Source organism: Python bivittatus, unplaced genomic scaffold, assembly GCF_059951505.1.
Source record: "Python bivittatus isolate LINGU-HERP-01145 unplaced genomic scaffold, Pbiv_v1 ctg000680_np1212, whole genome shotgun sequence".
Lineage (NCBI taxonomy): Eukaryota > Metazoa > Chordata > Lepidosauria > Squamata > Pythonidae > Python > Python bivittatus.
Genome location: NW_028277095.1, coordinates 10,309,924 through 10,329,539, shown reverse-complemented (window position 1 = coordinate 10,329,539; position 19,616 = coordinate 10,309,924). Strand labels below are relative to the sequence as shown.

Here is a 19,616-nt window from a genome sequence, read left to right as displayed (position 1 = left end):
GGAGGCTGCATGAGCATACGGTGTGGGTTGGGGAGGGTGTGCGAGGTGTGGTGAGCGGCAGGGAGGATGCAAGGAAGTGTGAGAGAGGTACAGCGTGGATCGCAGAAGGTGCATGAGGGTGCAGTGCGGGTCAGGGAGGGTGTGCAAGGGGGTGCGGTGTGGGTCACAGAGGGTGCACGAGGGGGGTCACAAGGGTGCAACGTGGTTCAGGGAGAGTGCACAAGGATGAGGAGGTACATGAGAGGTGTGGCGCAGGTTGGGGAGCGCAATGACCTTGGAAGATTGGAGGGGGGAAGAGTTGCTGCCTAGGGAACAATCAGATAAAAGGGGGAGGAGCTGAGCCTGCAACTGAGTAACAGGCAGAGAAAGAAACTTAGAAAGGATCCGCCCTAACCGATCAGGCAGTAAAAAGAGAGAGTGGGAGATTTGTACCTTCAGACTTGCAAGATTCTGTTAATGTAGCCTAACTATAAAGTAGAACTAGCTCATCTGATCGTGTTTCTGTCTGGTTTACTTGGGAGGGCTGACAGGGAGAGTGGGTGAGGAGGTGTGTGCAAGGTGTGGCAAGAGGCAGAGAGGGTGTGTGAGGGTGCAGTGTGGGTCGGCTGTGGCACAAGTCGGGAAGCATGCGCGGGTATGCACAAGTGGCCAGTATGAGCACAGAGGGGCTGGGGGAGGGTGCATGGGTAAGGGAGACTTACCCAACGACTTGTGGCCTTCCCTGCTGGCTTCCCCATTGACTTTCTGGGGAAGCCAGCAGAGAAGGTCGATCGCATGGTGCTGCAACCAGTTGTAAGCGCAAACTGGTTGCCAAGCGCCCAGATCATGATCACGTCACTGTGCGGGGGTGCTGGGATGGTCAGAACTCTGAGGACTGATTGTAACCACCATTTGTTCAGTGCCATCAGAACTGTTCCTGAACAAATGGTCGTAAGTCAAGGACTACCTGTACACAAAACAGGCTCACGTAAAGACCAAGCAGATTTGCAAAACGTAAAAGCTTATTTAACCTATCTTGTTACTTTATAGTTGCTATACTGTGCAAATCCAGAAAATAAGTTGATTCAGTAACAAGGTGAATGCAGCCACAAGGCATCGTGGTTATGTTGTCTCTTAGGAAGGAAAGGCAAGAGATTTTGTTTTTTCATAAGATTTGTAAAATTTTTGTAATATTTTTATTATTATCATTTTTTATTTGTGAGCTGCCTAGTGTCACTTATACAGTGAGATGGGCCACATATAAATTTGATTAATAAAATAAAATGAATAAAGAGAATCTGGTGCAAAGATTTTTAAAACTAAGTAGAGAAATAAGGAGAGATGTTTATAGCAATATTTTGACTTAAGAAAGTTAAAGTTAGACCAATTCTTTGCCTTGAGGCCACGATCCAGCCTTCAGTGGCAGAGATCGTGGGCTTAACATTTTAACAGCTTTGTACCTCCACTGTACTGGTGGAAGTGCAGCAACATCAGCAGGGTTGATAGTAATAGGGATGGCATTGTACAGGGTGCAGAGATGGTCAGACACCAGAAGGCACAGCATGCTCTCTTGGGCCAAGGCCCGGGCAGCTGTTGGATGGCCCATACTGGTAAGAAGCAGTAGATTCTCCTGGGCTTTTAGCATAATCTTCTTATTCTGCAAGGGTGAAAAAATACAACTCATGCAGCATCTCCTCCTACAGATGCTGTGTGTGGAAGGGAAGAGGCAGGGAGAGAAAATCTCATACCATCTCCTCTAGCAGGAGGCGTAGCTTTCATGCACCCCAGGGCTACCAGCACTAGTAGTCTCATACCTTGCTCTTACATAAGCCAATCAGAGAAGTCACCAAATTCAGCACAGAAGCAGCTGGCTCCAAGAGTAATGCTACACCCAAAGGTTTCTCTGGACACGGGCCTCTGCCCTGTTCTTCAGAGGAGGGCAGAGGCTGGCCAGAGGTCATGCTTGGCTTAGCTCCCAATCCCAGCAGACCAAAATTCTGATCCACATGCTTGCCCTTGAAAGCAAAGGGGAGAGAAAGGAGGAGTTCAGGCCAGGTTCCCCGAAAACAGTCAATTTAGACTGAGAAATCAAGTACAACAATAAGCTCAGCCAGATACAACACTCTGATCTTTCAAGAATAATTGGCTGCTGGAGATAACAATCAATGAGTCCATCTAAACAAAAAGGACCAGTTCTATTTCCTAAGACAAGTCATCTAGAAATATTGAATCCCTACAACCAAAAAAACAAACACACACACACACTTTTCAGGCAATGCCACCCAGTCCTTCCTGCACAGAAGAGTTAGGGTACAGAAAAATCCTATAAATGGCTGGAGGAGTTTGATCCACACCAGGCCTTTGATCTGAACCAGCCAACAGTATCTTCTGCTGAAGTGGCTGCTTCTGCATTCTGATGTAACTGGGGCTCCATCTCAGAGAACTTTAGATAAACAGCAGCCCACTGTCCCTTTCAGAACTGAAGCGAGCAGGCACCGATGATAAAGAAGCCTTTCTAATCCCATACTCTGTTGGACTGCAATTATACCCTCTGAATTGCAGTTTCGTCTTGTCTAAGGCTGCTGCTGCAGGAGCAGCAGATTTTCACTTGGCACAATCTTCTTCTCCACTTGCACACCTACAGGCAGCCAAGCCCTGCCTAGTCTGCCCCTGTAGAGGAACACAGAGATGACTGTGGAAAGGTACGTGGAGACCATTAGCAAAACATGAGCTTACCCAGGAAAACAAGACAGTGTGAGAAAGAAACTTAATTGCTTTGCCTTGACTCTCTCTGGTATAAGAGGGAGGGAAGGGGAAATACTGTCAGGCATTTAAGGTTCAGTTATTACAGCCTGTATCAATAAAGTAGAGTTCTAGTTATTTCTTGTGACATCCATTTCCTGACCTAACCTACCCCCACAGGGCTGACACACACACTGTGAAAAGGATTGGCACCTCCAACAATCCCTTACCTCTAAGACATATGGTAGGAGAGCAGGTTCCTGCCTGATTTTGGTACACAGAACAGCAATAAACTGCAGCACTTCCTTCTCAGGCTCAGGGCCCAACGCATCACCCTGAAGCTGAAGAAGTTTCTGTAAAAGGATTGAAAGGTGGGGCAAAATCAGTAAATAGAGAGATGCTTTAGGAATACCCCACAGCCTTTGAACATGGACGTATTTTCAAGTTTCCCATGATTATCAGAGGCAGAATGGTGCAAATTTGCTTTATTTTCAAAATGGACACAAACTGCTGAGCCTCTAAAAAGGCCCTCACCTGAACAGGCCGGTAAACATTGAAGTAATGCAAGAGAGGGCTCTGCATCTGCCCCAGCAGGCGACTGAAAAAGAGAAGCACCTGCGACCTCATTCCGGGAGGATACTGTGGGAAGCAGAGAAACAAGGCTGACATTAGGAAAAGTTCCTCAAAGTTTCTCTAAGCTTTTCATCATCAAAAATGTTCAAAGATCCCAATGACTATATTACTTTGCTAGCAGTAGCACAGTGATAGTTTGCTGAACATTAGACTGAAAACAAACATCAGGAAACAGGTATCGGTTGTTTACAATCTTCACCCTGTTTACCACAGAACACTCATTATCAGTCCTGTGGCTTTGAAGTAACTTCTTTTTACTTTGTTTGTTTACTTTAACAAACAAAAATGAAAATGAAGCCATGGTAAAAGATTTATCTTGATAAATCACTCTTTTGGAAGAAGAATGACCTATATTTAGATGCAGAATCCCAGAAGAGAGCAGAATTTGGAAATTATGCCAAACAGGCCAGAACAGGGAATTTCGCTAATAGGAAAATGAATGCCTGAGTTATGACTGGAAAAGGCCTCAGGAAACTCCCTGAACCACCCCACATCATGCTGCTATCGCTCCTGGCAAAAGGAAGGAGAACGGGAGCCACCTCTGCCTTCCCCAGAGTGCTGAGCGTCTCCAGGATTTTGTGCTGCAGCAAGTACTCCAGGCAGGGTCCTGTTTCTCCTTCTGGCTGCTGCTTCTCCTCGAAGACTAGGATGTCCAGCATCTGTTTTAAGCACCAAGGAATATCCGTCTGCTTTGCCGGCTTGTTTTCATCTTGGGAAAAGACAGAACATCATCAGCACCCTATTTGGGCATTGTTAAGATCAGAGTCGCTGCTACAGGCTCAGCATTAACTGAGGGGGGAGAACACCAGCCAGGGCCCGAGCGGGACAGAAAACTAGATTCGCCTTCCACCGCCCGACTCGCGGCAGCTGAGGCCACCGATCCTTTCCCCCACCCCGGCTTTTCGGACTGGTCTGGAAGCCAACCGGACTCCGCCCGGTTACTACTTGGACGGGAAACCACGAGGAAATCCCAGGGCCGGAGGCCGGGCTGAACCTCCTACCTGAGGCCTCCAGGTAATAGCGGGTGACGCCCTTCCAGTGCTCCGTGAAGGCGGCCGGAAGGTCGAGGCGCGGCTCGTCCTGCAGCGAAGCGAGAAGGCCCCGTCAGACGACCCCCACCGGACCCCCGCCGCCCCTCCCCTGCCCCTGCCCGCAGAGCCGCCCACCGTGTCCACGGCCCGCTGCAGGAGGGCGCCCAGGCGGCCGAGCAGCGCCATGGCGGCGGGGACGCCATCCACCCGCGCCCTGCGACGTCATCTGTGCGCGTCGGGGCGCGAAGGGCGGGGCCTGGATCGCCGCTGCTCGGTCGCCATGTCCTTGGTCGCTCTGCTTCGTGCGGGCCGCGCCCGGTGGTGGCTCCCCGCCGGGAGGCTGGTGAGGAGGAGGGGGAGGTGGCGGGGGGGGTTCAGGGGGCCGCGTGGCCTGGCCTGGGATCGCTCTCCCTCCCCGGCCGCAGCCTCTCCTCTCCTCTCCGGCGCCGGCCGCGGCAAAGGTCGCCCTTCCTGGCGGGGAGCCGCTGAGCTCGGCGGCCGGGCTGCGGCCTGGACCCACCTCGAGGGCCGAGAGCCGCGTCGATCGGGGGAGTCGGAAGCGCCTTCCCGGCTCCCTGTGCCATGGAGAGGCGCGCGGCGCTCGCTGTTGCTGTTGCTCTAACTGCGAGTGCCGCCCGACTCCCAGCGGTTTTAGGCCATGAAAGCAAGGAAAACCAAAGGAAGGGTGACGGTGGCAGAAAGGCAGAACCGGATGGGAACAAAGGAGAGTGGCCCAGCGCGGTCCGAGAGCGCCGAGACTCCTAAACTGCGGCAGGTGGGGCCGTCCGGACCGCGGGGGGAAGCTCGTTCGCTGCGGCGGAGGAGGTGGCATTGTTCGGCCAGAGGAACCTGGGCACACCAGCCCTGCCAGGTTGAATTGGCCGAGCGGCCACTGGGAGACAGGCCTGCAAGTAACCGGGCCCTGTGCCAGGAAGGGCTTTATAGGTAACAACCAGCACCTTGAATTGCACCTGGAAGCACACCGGCAGCCAGTGCAGCTCATGATGCAGAGATGTTACACAGGCGTACCGAGGCATGTCGGTTACTGCTCACACCACCCCATTCTGGACCAGTTGAAACTTCTGGGTAGTTTTAAAGGGCAGCCCCATGTAGAGCACATTGCGGTAGTCAAGCCATGAGGTGACTAGGGCACGAGTGACTGTCTGAAGGACCTCCCCCCACCGATATAGGAAAGGGTGCAACTGGCACACAAGATGGAGTTGTACAAAGGCCTTCCTGGCTACAGCTGACACCTGCTGTTCACGCAGGAGCTGTGAGTCCAGAAAGACCCCAGATCGTACACCACTCTTGAATGGGGAAGTGGCATCCCATCAAGGTCAGAAATGGAATATTCCCAGATCCAGGTGGCCCTAATAAACACAGTTATTTGTTCTTGGTAAGATTGAGTCAGGGTTGGTTCATCTCCCTCCAAATCTGCACAGCCTCCAGGCACTAGGATAGAACCTCCACAGCCTCACTCGGCCAGCCTGGAGTTCAAAGAGATAATTGGGTATGATCAGCATACGAATCATGAACCCCATACCAGCAGATGACCTCACCCAGTGGTTTCATGCAGATGTTGAAATCAAGGAGAGAGAGTAGAACCCTGAGGCACTCCACAAAGGAGGGGCCAAGGGAACACGCTCTCCTCTGGCCAGTGCTGACTGGAACCAGCTGTCAGCCCTTCAAGGTAGTCCCAACCGGAAAACCAAAACCTTTATTGTAAGGTTACGGTAACAGAATCTTGCAAGTCTGAAAGTGCTCCCCCCATTTCCATTCCAGAGAACTAGGGAGAGACAATTCTAGGACCCTTTCTCCACCCCCATTCCTGCTTTCGACTCAGATTTCTCTTATCAGACTGTTGTCTAGGCGGCAGCTCTTCCTCCTGTCTCTCAAGGTGTCCCCAATCCCCAGCCCATGGAACCACTCAGAAGATACTGTGGTCAGTAGCATGAAAAGCTGCTGAGATCTCAAGGAGCACAAGGCTCCCCTACAGGTCATCAAGGCTGTCTCCATACCAAATCCTGGCCTGAAACTTGTCTGAAATGGGTCTAGATAAGCTGCAGACTGACCCCCTTCTCCTAAGATCATGGATAAGGGCAGCTTTGTTATACACCCATCTGGATTCAGAAGGAGCAGCTGGAGCCCAGGTCCAGGATCCGATAGCCAGGCACTGAGGGTAGAAGCCAAGGGCCAGACAGCAAGACTGCTTTCAAACAGCAAACTGAATGTCCCCAAGAGTAGCCCGCCCTCAGGTTCCTGCCATAGCTCCCTCTGCCCATCACTTCTGAGATGGTCCTGCACCCCATGTTTCCTCCCAGGCCACATACCCCAACCTCTTCTCCCCCTTGCATACATACAGCAACTCAGTCTCCCTGGTGACTCCCCCCTTGGAACCTTGCCCCCACTAGCCACACCTGCTAAGCATATGGTGTTGTTGGGGGTTTTAAGCCCCAGCAGGGGAGATCATTCAGGCTCCACCCACAGCCCCACCCCTAAGGCAGGACACTCATGCCCTCAAGGGTGAAAAGGCCCCCACCCCACTCTATAGAGCCCCCACCCACCAGTGGTCCAAGTAACTAAGAACCCCCCAATTCCCCCCGACATTAGTCGGGGGGGAATGGTGAGGAGCCCACTTTGCCACGTCAGCACCGCCACAGCCTTTGCTGCAGGCCTCCCTGGGCCTGGTGGCCTCCCTGGAGTCTGTACAGGTCTTAGACCCAACAGCCTAGGCATAGCCCTGTCCAGGCCCAGCAGACTCACTCCAGCCCTCCTCAGGCCCACCACTGATCTTGGGCCCAACAGTCACACCTGAAGTGCCGCCCCAGTCTCAGTCCCAGCAGATCTGGTACAGCTTCTCCATTCTTCAAAGTCCAGTGCCACCGCCAATTCTCAGGGCTCCAAGACGGCCACAATGGTCTGTCACCTCTGCAGCCTCCAATGTCCCTTGAAGCCATCACATCAGCTCTCACGCGAGCTCATAAGGTTCTTGCCCTGTAACAGTAATGTTAATTGCTTGCCTTCGACAGACAGAGTAGGTGAAGATTCAGGCCCTTCCTTAAATTCTAGAAACTGACAAAGGTGAAATATTATATTAGTTTAAACAACTCAATGTAGGTAGTAAATAAAACTATCAAAGCAATGACTAATAGACCGAAGAAGAAACCAAAATCAAATAAACTATATATTTGCTATTTTTGTATAATTTTTTAATAGAATGCCTAAGAGTCAAGGCAGTTTACAATCAAAACAGAGCAGAATAACTAACTCACAGAAGCAACGTTCATAATATAAAGCAACCCTAAAATCGGCGCCAAATGCCTTGCAGGAAAGTAAAGTTGACCTATGCCACATGGGCCAAGCAGTAAGGGGCCTCCCTTAGAGGTGTTCCAAACAGGGCACAGCCACAGAGATGACTCCTGTTGCTTCCTGAGGGTGGCAACTGTCATCATGCCTTCTCTCAGGGGCCGAAGAAATGTGCTGACTCTTGGATGAAAAGACAGCCCTCTGGATGCCCAACACCAAGCCAAATAGGTCATCACCTTTAAATCACCCTGACTGAGCCCAGAAGCAATCCACTAACTGGTCAGCAACTATAGCATAGTTAGACGGCTGCTGAATCTGCCAGGTCCAGCTAGAAAATGGGCCAGCTTGGGCTAGCTGAAGCGTCCAAGTTGTCTTCAAATGCAACTCACGACTGGTGCCACGTCACGACTGGTGATGTGAAAGAGAGGAAGGTAGCTACCGAAAAATTTTGATAAAGATGATATTTGATTAGCATCTCAGTGGAATGGGGGCTAGGTGGGCTTTCTTGGTGCAGGTTGCCATCCTAAGTATTGTATTGAATGGCCTGACTATTTCCTAACTATTTTGGATTGCCTAACTATTTCCTGGGGAAGTCACTGCAATATACAGTGGGGCAAAAAAGTATTTAGTCAGCCACCAATTGTGCAGGTTCTCCCACTTAAAAAGATGAGAGAGGCCTGTAATTTTCATCATAGGTATACCTTAACTATGAGAGACAAAATGGGGGGAAAAATCCAGAAAATCACATTGTCTGATTTTTAAAGAATTTATTTGCAAATCATGGTGGAAAATAAGTATTTGGTCAATATCAAAAGTTCATCTCAATACTTTGTTATATATCCTTTGTTGGCAATGACAGAGGTCAAACGTTTTCTGTAAGTCTTCACAAGGTTTGCACACACTGTTGCTGGTATTTTGGCCCATTCCTCCACGCAGATCTCCTCTAGAGCAGTGATGTTTTGGGGCTGTTGCTGGGCAACACGGACTTTCAACTCCCTCCAAAGGTTTTCCATGGGTTGAGATCTGGAGACTGGCTAGGCCACTCCAGGACCTTGAAATGCTTCTTACGAAGCCACTCCTTTGTTGCCCGGGCGGTGTGTTTGGGATCATGGTCATGCTGAAAGACCCAGCCACGTTTCATCTTCAATGCCCTTGCTGATGGAAGGAGGTGTTCACTCAAAATCTCACGATACATGGCCCCATTCATTCTTTCCTTTACACGGATCAGTCGTCCTGGTCCCTTTGCAGAAAAACAGCCCCAAAGCATGATGTTTCCACCCCCATGCTTCACAGTAGGGATGGTGTTCGTTGGATGCAACTCAGCATTCTCTCTCTTCCAAACACGACAAGTTGAGTTTAGACTAAAACGTTCTACTTTGGTTTCATCTGACCATATGACATTCTCCCAATCCTCTTCTGGATCATCCAAATGCTCTCTAGCAAACTTCAGACGGGCCAAGACATGTACTGGCTTAAGCAGGGGGACACATCTGCCACTGCAGGATTTGAGTCCCTGGCAGCATAGTGTGTTACTGATGGTAGCCTTTGTTACTTTGGTCCCAGCTCTCTGCAGGTCATTCACTAGGTCCCCCCATGTGGTTCTGGGATTTTTGCTCACTGTTCTTGTGATCATTTTGACCCCACAGGGTAAGACCTTGCGTGGAGCCCCAGATCGAGGGAGATTATCAGTGGTCTTGTATGTCTTCCATTTTCTAATTATTGCTCCCACAGTTGATTTCTTCACACCAAGCTGCTTGCCTATTGCAGATTCAGTCTTCCCAGCCTGGTGCAGGTCTACAATTTTGTTTCTGGTGTCCTTCCACAGCTCTTTGGTCTCGGCCATAGTGGAGTTTGGAGTGTGACTGTTTGAAAAGTATTGAGATGAACTTTTGATATTGACCAAATACTTATTTTCCACCATGATTTGCAAATAAATTCTTTAAAAATCAGACAATGTGATTTTCTGGATTTTCCCCCCCATTTTGTCTCTCATAGTTGAGGTATACCTATGATGAAAATTACAGGCCTCTCTCATCTTTTTAAGTGGGAGAACGTGCACAATTGGTGGCTGACTAAATACTTTTTTGCCCCACTGTAACTGTCTAGAAATACATTTTTAATTTCTATTTAACTCAATCTTGGTGTTTAGTTTGAAATGCTGAGTCATTTCAGAATTATTGGTGAGAATTCTGCTGACAGCTACTGATCTTTATGCCTCCCATTGAGACGGCAGTTTAAACTGGTTCAGGCCATTGGTTTGAAATGCTGTATAATGTGCCTCTTTTGAAACTATTCTGATTTGTGTTTGAAGACGGAGGACTGGTGACTGTCTTCTATTATTCAAGGTTGTCAAACAGGGTTGTCAAACACCTTTTATAGATTGTTGGGTTTCTTCTGTTTATGTTTTTGATTAAACCATTATATCTAAACTCTCTGGTAGATTATTTTCCCCCCTCCAAAATGTATATATGGAATATTGTAAATGATATTGCAGAACATAGATGTGCATTTGACAGATATTCTCCTCACCAGGCAAGGCTTCATGTTAGTTCCCATAGGAACCTTCAGTATGGCTGGACAGCATTTATTTTGGGAGATAAAGCTAGTACGAAGTTCACTGAATACAGCAAAGTCTTCACAGTGGATGGTAATCTGCACGCTGGCACAGCGAAACTTGCCCAACAAGTGGCAGAAAAATTTGGTATGTAATGGGCCGTTATATACTGTTAAACTGTAACGTAGTAATTTGAATATCAAGAATTTGGTGCTAGTATAAAAGATACAAATGAGAATGCTACCAACAAATATAAAACACTTCTGTATTTCAAGGGTGAGAAAGTGATACCTGTTTTAATTTCTTCTCTATTGTGTTAGGGCTTTGGGTGAGCTGCAAATCTCACTTTGAGGCAAGTTGCAGTTGCTGTTCTTTTGGGAACAATGTAGAGTATCTGCCAAAAGGTTTCAAGTAGCTTTTGCAAGCCTATTATATATAGAATTGAGATAAAATAGAAAAATGTAATTATATATATGGCTGTTACTTTCACAATAGGATACTTATTGAATGTGCAGATTGCCATTTAGTTGAGTGAAGAGGCTTTCCTTCCTTTGTGCAAGAAGAGGACTGTCTCTTCAAAAAAGATTATTTCACTTGTATCTGGGAAGAATTTAATTTTCTGCATCAGTAGATACTTGGCATTTTTAATGCTCTTTGCAGGTATGCGATATTTCCCAGAAGCTGATGTTCATCTATTAGACAGACTCACAGGAGACGGAAAAAAACTGGATTTAAAATATAATGGCAGTTGCTGTCTGGAGACGTTTTACAATGAACCTAAGCATCCAAATGGAAACTCTTACCGGCTCCAAGCTTGGATGTACTGCACCCGCCTTTTACAGTATGCGGATGCTCTAGACCATCTTTTGAGCACAGGTAATCTAGCAAGACTTTATTACTGTAAACAAGTGGAGCAAATAGGGATTATTGCTGTTGTACCAGCCTTCCTGCTGCATAGCAACCTCCCTGCCTGACCGCCTTGATTCTGTGGCCAGTTGGTGGTGGAGTTCCCCAGGCTTATGGTCCTGGGGGACTTTATCCTGCCTTCTCTGGGTGTGGGGTCAGAGGTAGCTCCAGAGTTCATGACCACCATGACAGCCATGGGCCTGTCCCAGGTCATCCAGGGCTCACCGCATAACAGTGGCTATTTTCCTGACCTGATTTTTCTGTCGGACAGGTGGCAAGGTGTTCTGGATTTGGGGGAGATGGATTCACTCCCTGGTAAACTCCCTGGTAAACCTGCAGTTCTCTGGCATCAACCCCCACCGCAGGGAGGCTGGACCTATTAGATTGGTCCACTCCAGGTGACTAAGGGACCCAGCCGGATTTCAGAGGGAGCTTGGGGTTGTTCCTAAGAGTCCGCCACATGGTCTGACTGAAGCTCTTGTGGCTGCTTGGGGATTTGGATTGGATTGCATCTGAGCGGCCTTTCTGCAGCCCTGGATCCCAGAACTACCACTGGTTTACAGAGGAGATTAGGGAGATGAAGCAGATGAAGAGATACCTAGAGCACCACTGGCAGACAACAAGGAGGGAACCCAACTGAACGCTGGCTAGAGCTGCTTTTGGAGCCTACCTCTTGGCAGTAAGAGCAGCAAAACGTGACTCTCTCTCCACCCTTATTGTGTCCACCGATAGCCACTCTGCGGCCTTCTTTTGGGTAACCCAGACCCTTCTAAGAGAGAGTAGTTCTGGGATTCACCTACAGGGTCGTTGTGAGGAATGTGCTACTAGGCATCTGACAGATAAAATCACTTGGATTCGCTCTGCGTTGGACTCTGGCCTTGAAGCAGGGCCAGTGGAGGCTGCCGGAGCTAGGTCTTGCGTGGTTATCTGGGAAGAGTTTGATGCTTTTGGGCCTGAGGAAATGGATGGGGTGCTTGCAGCTGTTAGTTTGGCCACTCTGTATTAGATCCATGTTCCTCCTGGGAGGGGACTTGTGATTAGGTTCAGACAGTGGTTAATTCCTCTTTCAGGGAGGGGGTGGCCTGCTGGCTCTTCAGGAGGTAGTGGTGCACCCTCTTCTCAAGGGGCCATCACTCAACCTAACTAGCTTGGATAATTTTCATCCAGTTTCCAACCTTCCCTTTTTAGGGAAGGTGTGAAGAAGGTGGCTGCACTGCAGCTTCAGCAGGCTCTGGATGAAATAGATTATCTGAAATCCTTTCAGTCAGGATTCAGACCTGGGTATGGGACCAAGACAGCATTGATTGTGCTCTTGAATAACCTCTGGCAGGAGTGGGATGCGGGTAGTGCGTCCATCCTTGCTCTTGACCTCTCAGTAGTTTTCAGTACCATTGATCATGGTATCCTGGACCGGCTCTGGGAATTGGGGGTGGGTGGCACTGTGTGCTGGTTCTCCTTTTTCCTCTGGGGCTGGTTCAAATTGGTGTTGCTGGGGAGAGAGATCCAACCTGCAGCCTGTGGGGTGCTGCAGGGCTTGGTTCTCTCTCCCCTCCTGCTTAACATCTGCATGAAGCTGCTGGGTGAGGTCATCTGATGGTTTCAGGTGAGGTATACCCAGTATGCTGATGATACCCAGTTTTACATCTACACTCCGGGCCACCTGAGTGATGCTGTGGACATCCTGTCCAAGTTGTTGGAGGCTGTGGGGGTGCAACAGGTTTCAGCTCAACCCAAACAAGACTGAATGGCCTCCGGTGTTTGGACGTTCTAGTGCCAGGGATCTTCCATCTTTGGTTCTGGGTGAGGTGGCATTGCCTCAGAACACTGGTGTGCAAGCTGGAAGTCCTCCTGGACTCAAGGCTCCTGCTCAAAGAGCAGGTGGCAGCTGTGGCTTGGAGAGCCTTTGCACACCTTCCAGTTGTGTAAAGGATAGGTATGCCTCAGGTTCAGCTAAGGAATGCTGGCTGGTGAGGTCCAGAAAGAGCCTTTCCTGCTGTAGCACCCACCCTCTGGAATATTCTCCCTCCAGAGATTAGGTTGGCCCCAACCCTGCTGGCCTTTCAAAGCCCTAAAGACCTGGTTCTGAGCCTGGGTCTTGGTGCTCCGAGTGTGTTAAGGACCCTGTCCCCTGGTTGTGCTAATGATTAATGATTGTTGTGTTTCTCTCAGCTGCCATGTGTTTTAATTTTTGTTAGCATTGTTATTTTATTTTTATTTTTAATATTACTCACCACCCAGAGTCACTTGTTGAGATGGGCAGCTATACAAATTGATTAAATAAATGAATAAATAATCCTAGAAAACCTGCTTTTCTAAAAGCAGATTTTCCTAAAAAGAAACTGGGAAATGAAAGAAGTACACAGAGTGGGAACTGAGCAATTTGGTAACTGAGGTGTGCAAAATATTTCAAACCCAAAACTGATCTTGCCAAAAATGATCTGAAGCTTTTCTGACCTCATCAGAAGTGTTCAAGTCTTGAAACAAGCATTGTCCAAGCTGCAACCCTCCTGGTGACATCAGAAAAGCTTTGGAACATGAATAATATTTTGAGTTCAAAACATTTTGCACTCTCTAGTAAAAATCAGTTGCAGTGGTGTTTGCATAAGAGAAGTTTTATGGCTGTGATCCTACCTTAATTTCAGGACAAGGGATAGTGCTGGAGCGCTCCCCCTACAGTGACTTTGTTTTCTTGGAGGCGATGTCAAAGCAAGGCTACATTCACCCAAGGTGTAAGTAATCTCTTTTTTACTGAGAAGTGATGATTGCTAGTGGTTGCTGAGATAATTTTACTTTACCGCCCAAATTTTCACAATTCTCCATGCAAATGCCCCATTCCATTCTCAGAGTTGCATTTCTATTCCCACTGAAATGAATTGTGGGGTTTAGTTTATGGTCAGTGGCAAAACTATGTGGTAATTTTTGTCATGGTTGTTCTTTAGTTTGGGATGATGTAATTGGCAGCTCCTTAGTGGAAGAAATGATTATGGGTACTGAAACTAGGGTGAGGTGTAGTCATTTGGTACAACTTAGTGCAGAGCTGACATAACCCTGACGGATGCACGGAAGTAACACAAAACATTTAAAACAGTTTTCTCCAGCCAGAAAACTATTATTTGTATTTCATAAGTGTTGCATTTATTTATGAAACATATTTGTATGCTGCTGCAATCAAAATTACTCTTGGCAGCTCACATCAAAAAAAACCCAAAGCAAAACAAACTACAAAAGCAGAACAACGCAAGACTAGAAAGAAAATAAAAGATGGCAAGCATTAGAGTGAAAGTTAATATGTTATGTATCTAAGCAGGAACACCTTGACTGGAATGGCTACCTGCATGATCTGAATCTTACCATTAAAAGATATTTATGAGCCCAAAGGGGAACTGATGGGTAGTTCATCATTTATTTTTCAGTCCCTCTTTACCTCCTTTTGGATAGAAAAATCAAGAACAGGAAGATTAATCTTCAGTTGAAACAGGCTTTGCCTCTTCCTGTATGGGGAGAGTTTTATGGAGCTCCCGACTAGAGGGAAGGTGATGTTGCAAAACTTCCCCCTTCCTTTGGGCGATTGCCCTCCCCCTGCTCAGAAGCAGCCAGTTTGGGGCCAGAGAGGGGACTCCGTAGCCTGGTTCTGCATGGCACCAAGCTGCTTTTCTGTAGCAGGAGGCTGCTGAGTTGCTAAAGGAGACAGTTATCTGGTGAAAAGGTGGAGTGAGCACTGCTTGCTGGATTATTGGGTGGCCACTTGAGTTGCCCAAAGGGTGCCGAGCAGACATTGGGTCAGGCGCTGGGACAAGGATGCATAATGCTGCAACAGTGTAGCCTGAACACCTGCTTTCAGATGGGAAGCTTTCTTGAAATACTACTCGGCCTTAGGGGATTAAATCATTTGCATGTGAATGCTGGTTTCTTTTGTAGGTGTGAAACACTACTACAGGATGAAGAGCCTTAGTATTTGTGAGGTTTTGCCTCCTCACTTGGTCATTTATATTGATGTGCCTGTCTCAGAAGTTAAGAAAAGGATTGAAAAGATAGGCCAGGTAAAGCTGCCTTTAGTAACCTTGTATCTTAGTTTGTGACCAGGAGTACTTTTGCTCCAGGGCAGTAAAATTGGTTGCATTGGGGGCTTTGCCTGTTTATACGCTGCTTTGCCTGAAGTTGTTTTGGCAGGGATAAATCAGTTTTAAACACATCCAATGTCTTCCAATATTTATTGCTCCTTGTTTTTAATCCAGCAGCCCTGAGGTGGGAAGCCTAGTTGATTGCCCTTTCCTTCTCTGTGGAAGAAACTCCCTGCATGTAGTAAATCGGTCCCCTTAAGATCGAGCTGATCTTGCCTGAGTTGCGTAGTCCACTTGTGGTTAACTGCCTAGAGTCCATTGGGATTGAGGTGGTGGGTACGTTGCACAAAGAAAGAAATAAAGTAGCCTGGTAAGGGGGCAAGAGTGAGCTCAAAGATGTTTGCTTCTTCTGTAAACTACTTACAATTTATTCAAGGGCTGAAATGTAAAGTCACATGAATAGCAAGGGTTATCTGATCATGTCAGGCAGCAGAAGTATTCTCATTAATTGTCTTTTCTTTTGAGCCATATGAAAAAAAAGTGTCAGCAGCTTATCTACAAAGCATTGAGGATAGCTATAAGAAGTCTTTCCTGCCGCAGATGAGGTAATATGTATAATTTTATAAAGTGTATCTAAACAATTCTCAACTATATTAATTACAGCTATGCTATACTATACTATATAATATGCTAACAACTAAATTAATTATATTTACGTGTTGTGCTTCACCATATATATATTGGCCCCAAAATCAGAGTGCCTAGAATCATAGGATTGGAAGCAGCCACAGAGGCCACTGAGTCCTATCCCCTGCTCCCCACAGGAATCTAAATTCAAGCACTGACTTTGCCTAGCCTCTGCCAGAGAACATCCAGTGAATGGGAGCCTCCTTCCTCTCTGGGTTATTGGTGCCATTGTTGCAAGTGCTTTTAACCTTCAGTCGAAATCTGCTTTTCTGTAACTTCAATCCATTATTTTATGTTTTGCAGTTCAAATGACAGAGAACAAATCTTGACCTTCTTCTGTTTGTAAAGTGCTATTGTATCATATCATATCATATATCATATCTCAGTTTTCTATTCACAAGGTTAAATTCTTCCAATTCTCTCAAGCTCCTTTCACATGACTTAGAAACTGATCACCTCCTAATCACCCGTGCTGCCCTTCTTTGTTCCTGTTTTGATTTGTTCTTAGAAATGGAACTGGATACAGTACAGTACTTGAGCTGGTGTCTGGCAGCACAGAATAAAGAGAGTATCATTTCCCAAGAAATAGAAACTGTACTTCAGTTTATGCAGTCTAAACCTGCAATTCCTTTATTGCAGCCACAACATTCTACTGTCCCATCTTAAATCTGTAATCAGTTACTATTCCAAGATCTATTTCACAAATACTATTACCAGACCAGGTTGTTTTCCCCCATCCTACAGCTGTGCATATGATTTTTGTTTTCAAAGTGAAAGTCTGGCATTTGTCTTCATTAAATTCCATTCTGCTATTTCAGTCAATTTCTATAATCTATAAATCTATAATCTATAAATTCAGAACATATCTATATGTTCTGAATTATATTTCCATCTTACAGGATATTATCAGCCTGACCTAGTTTTGTGTCATTTGCATACTTGATGAATATGCCCTCTGCCTCTTCATCCAAGTCATTAATGAAAATGATGAAGATTATAAAGCCCAGGAGTGAACCTTGAGGCATCCCATTTGTTATCTCTCTCCAGTTTGATGAAACATTTACTTTTTGATTTGATTTGATTTATATCCTGTATTTATATACAGGAGCTCAAAGAAGTGTACTTAGTGCTCCATCCTCCTGTTTTCTGCACACCCCTAACCCTATGAAATAGGTTGGGCTGAGAGAGAGTTACTGGCTCAAAGTTACCTAGTGAGCTTCTGTAGCTGGAGGTGGTCTAGAACCTGGGTCTCCCTGCTTCTAGTCCAACCACTACACCACACTGGCTCTCTATTTGTGGATATTCTTTCAGTGTACTTTCAGGCCATACAGCTCACAATGAACTAGCATGCTAATCAGAATTCTGTGGAATACTCTGTCACGCTTTTTAATCTAATTATGTTATGTCTATAGCATTCCCACAATCTACAAAGTGAGATAAGTTTAGTCTGGCAAGATTTGTTTTAAATAAATCCATGCTGAGGTCTGGTGATTACATCTTTGTCTTCAAGCTGGTTGTAGACTGATCTCTTCATTAATTGCTCTCCAGTCTTCCCAAATATCAGTGTCAAACTATAGTGATCTGTACTTCCTTGGATCGTCCTCTCTCCATTTTGACGGTAGAGACAACACTTGCCTCCTCTTCTCCAGAGTTTCTTAAAAATAATACATGAAGCACCTTTAGACCATGGCTCCTGAGGCAACTGTCTAGGAAGCAGTTGTCCCGCGCTTGACCCATTTTTTTTCTTTTTTCCCCTCACGAAGTGGAGAGATTGCTTAAACAAGCTATTTCTTCCTGAGCAGCTTTTCCCTGTGGCGTGGTTAATGGCTGATGGCTTTTACCTCCAGAGTAGCTCACCGCTCGCTGCCATGAGCAGGCAAGGCAAACAGCCAAGTGTTCCTAGGAGTGGGGGAGTGGGGCAAAGGGCTGTAAGATCTGTCCTGCGGAATCGGTGAGCCAAATTCTGGAGACTGTCCTCACCTCTCAGGCTCACCGTGGCTGATTGAGGAAGGACCCCAGGTGCTGTGAGTCTATTCAGGGGCATTGATCAATACATTGTCTCAAAAGTGTGTTGCTGTCCTGGTGTCTCCTTTGGTGGTGTTCTTTGGTATCCGTTCTGCAAATTCTAAATTAGGCATTGACACACAAATTACCGGAAATAGTTTACCTGGTCTTGAAGATTTAAGCTCATTGAGTCTAAATAGGTATACCCTTCCAAAAAATTAATCAGTCCCCAGTTATAGTCCTGCTGCTTCATATTTGCCATGGGGAACACGTACCACTGTATTGGAGAAAACAGAGGTAAAATAGGAGGAGCGCTCCCTTTCTTACTTCGCTAATCTATTTCTACATTTTGTGCATGTATAATAGTAGATACCAGCAACACTTCCTGGTCAATGGCCATAATGAAGTTTTGATTTGACACCAACAACAGTATTGCTTGTATTTGTTGTTCCCCTTTAACCCATATGGTTCCTACAACATAGTAAAGTACATTCATTTGGATATCTGAGCAGGAGTGGATACTTTGAACATATAGAACAATTGTCTTATTTTTTTCTATTCATTTTGATCAAATTTATACAAATTTATCCTTTAGTGACTGTATTCTAATCATGTGAGTTATCCCACCAGGATCTGTTATATCTATTAAATCATATTTTCCTTCCTTTACTAAGAATTTAAGCTCATCTTGTTTATTTCCTAAATTGTGTGTGTTGGTGTAGAAACAGTGAAAGTCAATGAATTTCATGAGCCAGTGTTCTTCCTAAATGTTTATTGATGGTTTAACAGGTCCCATTTCAGCAACAGAGTCACTTCTCATGAGATGGGCGGCTATATAAATTTGATTAATAAATCAACATGCTCATCTCCTTTCACAGCACACAATCCTTGATCTAAGGTCCTTAATTTAGATTTTTTATTTTGATCCCTACACATTTGTACTGGTCTTTGAGAAGTGCCATTGTTTTCATGCCAGCATCCAGCATCTGGTTAATTCAGACTCTCGATCTCTTCTGTCAACACCATTTGTTCTCCGGTCATTAACTTCCATATTGTTTCCCTTTCTCATTCTCTTCTGTGGACTGGAGGGATGTGTAAGAAACCCCTCTGAGACTTTCTCAATCTTTAGAGTTCATGATGTTGCTTGTTGCAACATTCCTTCATATCAGAGGACAGAAAAGCAAAATTATAACATTTTCATCTATAGAGCTGCTTTTCATCATTCTTCACCTTCTCTTACCTCTTACCATATCCAGCCATAGGCATATTTTTTCTGTTCTAAATTGCATTCTCTAAATGTAGGTAGATAACCTTCAAACATATTTTGGGCTTGTTCCCAGTTTTCCTTTTTGATCTTCCTCCTGTGTGGTAGTCCTCATTCCTCTCTAGTATTGCTTAATATTTCTATATTTATTTTCTTTGCTATTTGTTACAAGAGTACATGTCCCTTAATCTGTTTTTTACAACTTCCACAGATCCTCAAACATTATGATGACCCCGAACACTTAAAACATGATACATGTGTGCAATTTTTACACTAGAAGGAATACAGGTAGTCCTTATTTAGCGACCACAATTAGGACTGGCAACTCGGTCGTTACATGAAGCAGTCACTAAGTGAAACCACAATTGTGTTTATGATCTTACTTCAGCTTTCCTGTGCTTTACAGAACTGTGAAGGTCATAAATGCAAGGATTGGTTGTAGTTACTTT

General features: G+C 46.1%; 2 protein-coding genes across 6 annotated transcripts in view; one reads left to right on the top strand and one right to left on the bottom strand.

Annotated features, from left to right (window-relative positions):
- FHIP2B (FHF complex subunit HOOK interacting protein 2B) overlaps positions 1–4,662 on the bottom strand; it is a 16,330-nt gene extending 11,668 nt beyond the window's left edge. For 2 of the 3 annotated variants that reach the window (XM_088152000.1, XM_088152001.1), the window contains exons 1-7: positions 4,521–4,662; positions 4,356–4,434; positions 3,894–4,063; positions 3,256–3,360; positions 2,952–3,074; positions 1,794–1,994; positions 1,440–1,636 (exon numbers count right to left, since the gene is read on the bottom strand). In XM_088152000.1, the coding sequence (XP_088008126.1) occupies positions 1,440–1,636; positions 1,794–1,994; positions 2,952–3,074; positions 3,256–3,360; positions 3,894–4,063; positions 4,356–4,434; positions 4,521–4,571 (926 nt within the window). In that variant the 5' untranslated portion in view covers positions 4,572–4,662. The remainder of the gene's footprint in view (positions 1–1,439; positions 1,637–1,793; positions 1,995–2,951; positions 3,075–3,255; positions 3,361–3,893; positions 4,064–4,355; positions 4,435–4,520) is intronic. The other variant, XM_088151999.1, reaches the window with a different exon arrangement.
- NDUFA10 (NADH:ubiquinone oxidoreductase subunit A10) overlaps positions 4,585–19,616 on the top strand; it is a 22,555-nt gene continuing 7,523 nt past the window's right edge. The window contains exons 1-6 of one of the 3 annotated variants that reach the window (XM_088152011.1): positions 4,585–4,728; positions 10,224–10,392; positions 10,906–11,121; positions 13,794–13,880; positions 15,070–15,191; positions 15,738–15,817. In XM_088152011.1, the coding sequence (XP_088008137.1) occupies positions 4,666–4,728; positions 10,224–10,392; positions 10,906–11,121; positions 13,794–13,880; positions 15,070–15,191; positions 15,738–15,817 (737 nt within the window). In that variant the 5' untranslated portion in view covers positions 4,585–4,665. Of the gene's footprint in view, positions 4,729–4,789; positions 5,161–6,935; positions 8,123–10,223; positions 10,393–10,905; positions 11,122–13,793; positions 13,881–15,069; positions 15,192–15,737; positions 15,818–19,616 lie in introns of those variants that run through there. The other 2 variants (XM_007434536.4, XM_025170734.2) reach the window with 2 other exon arrangements.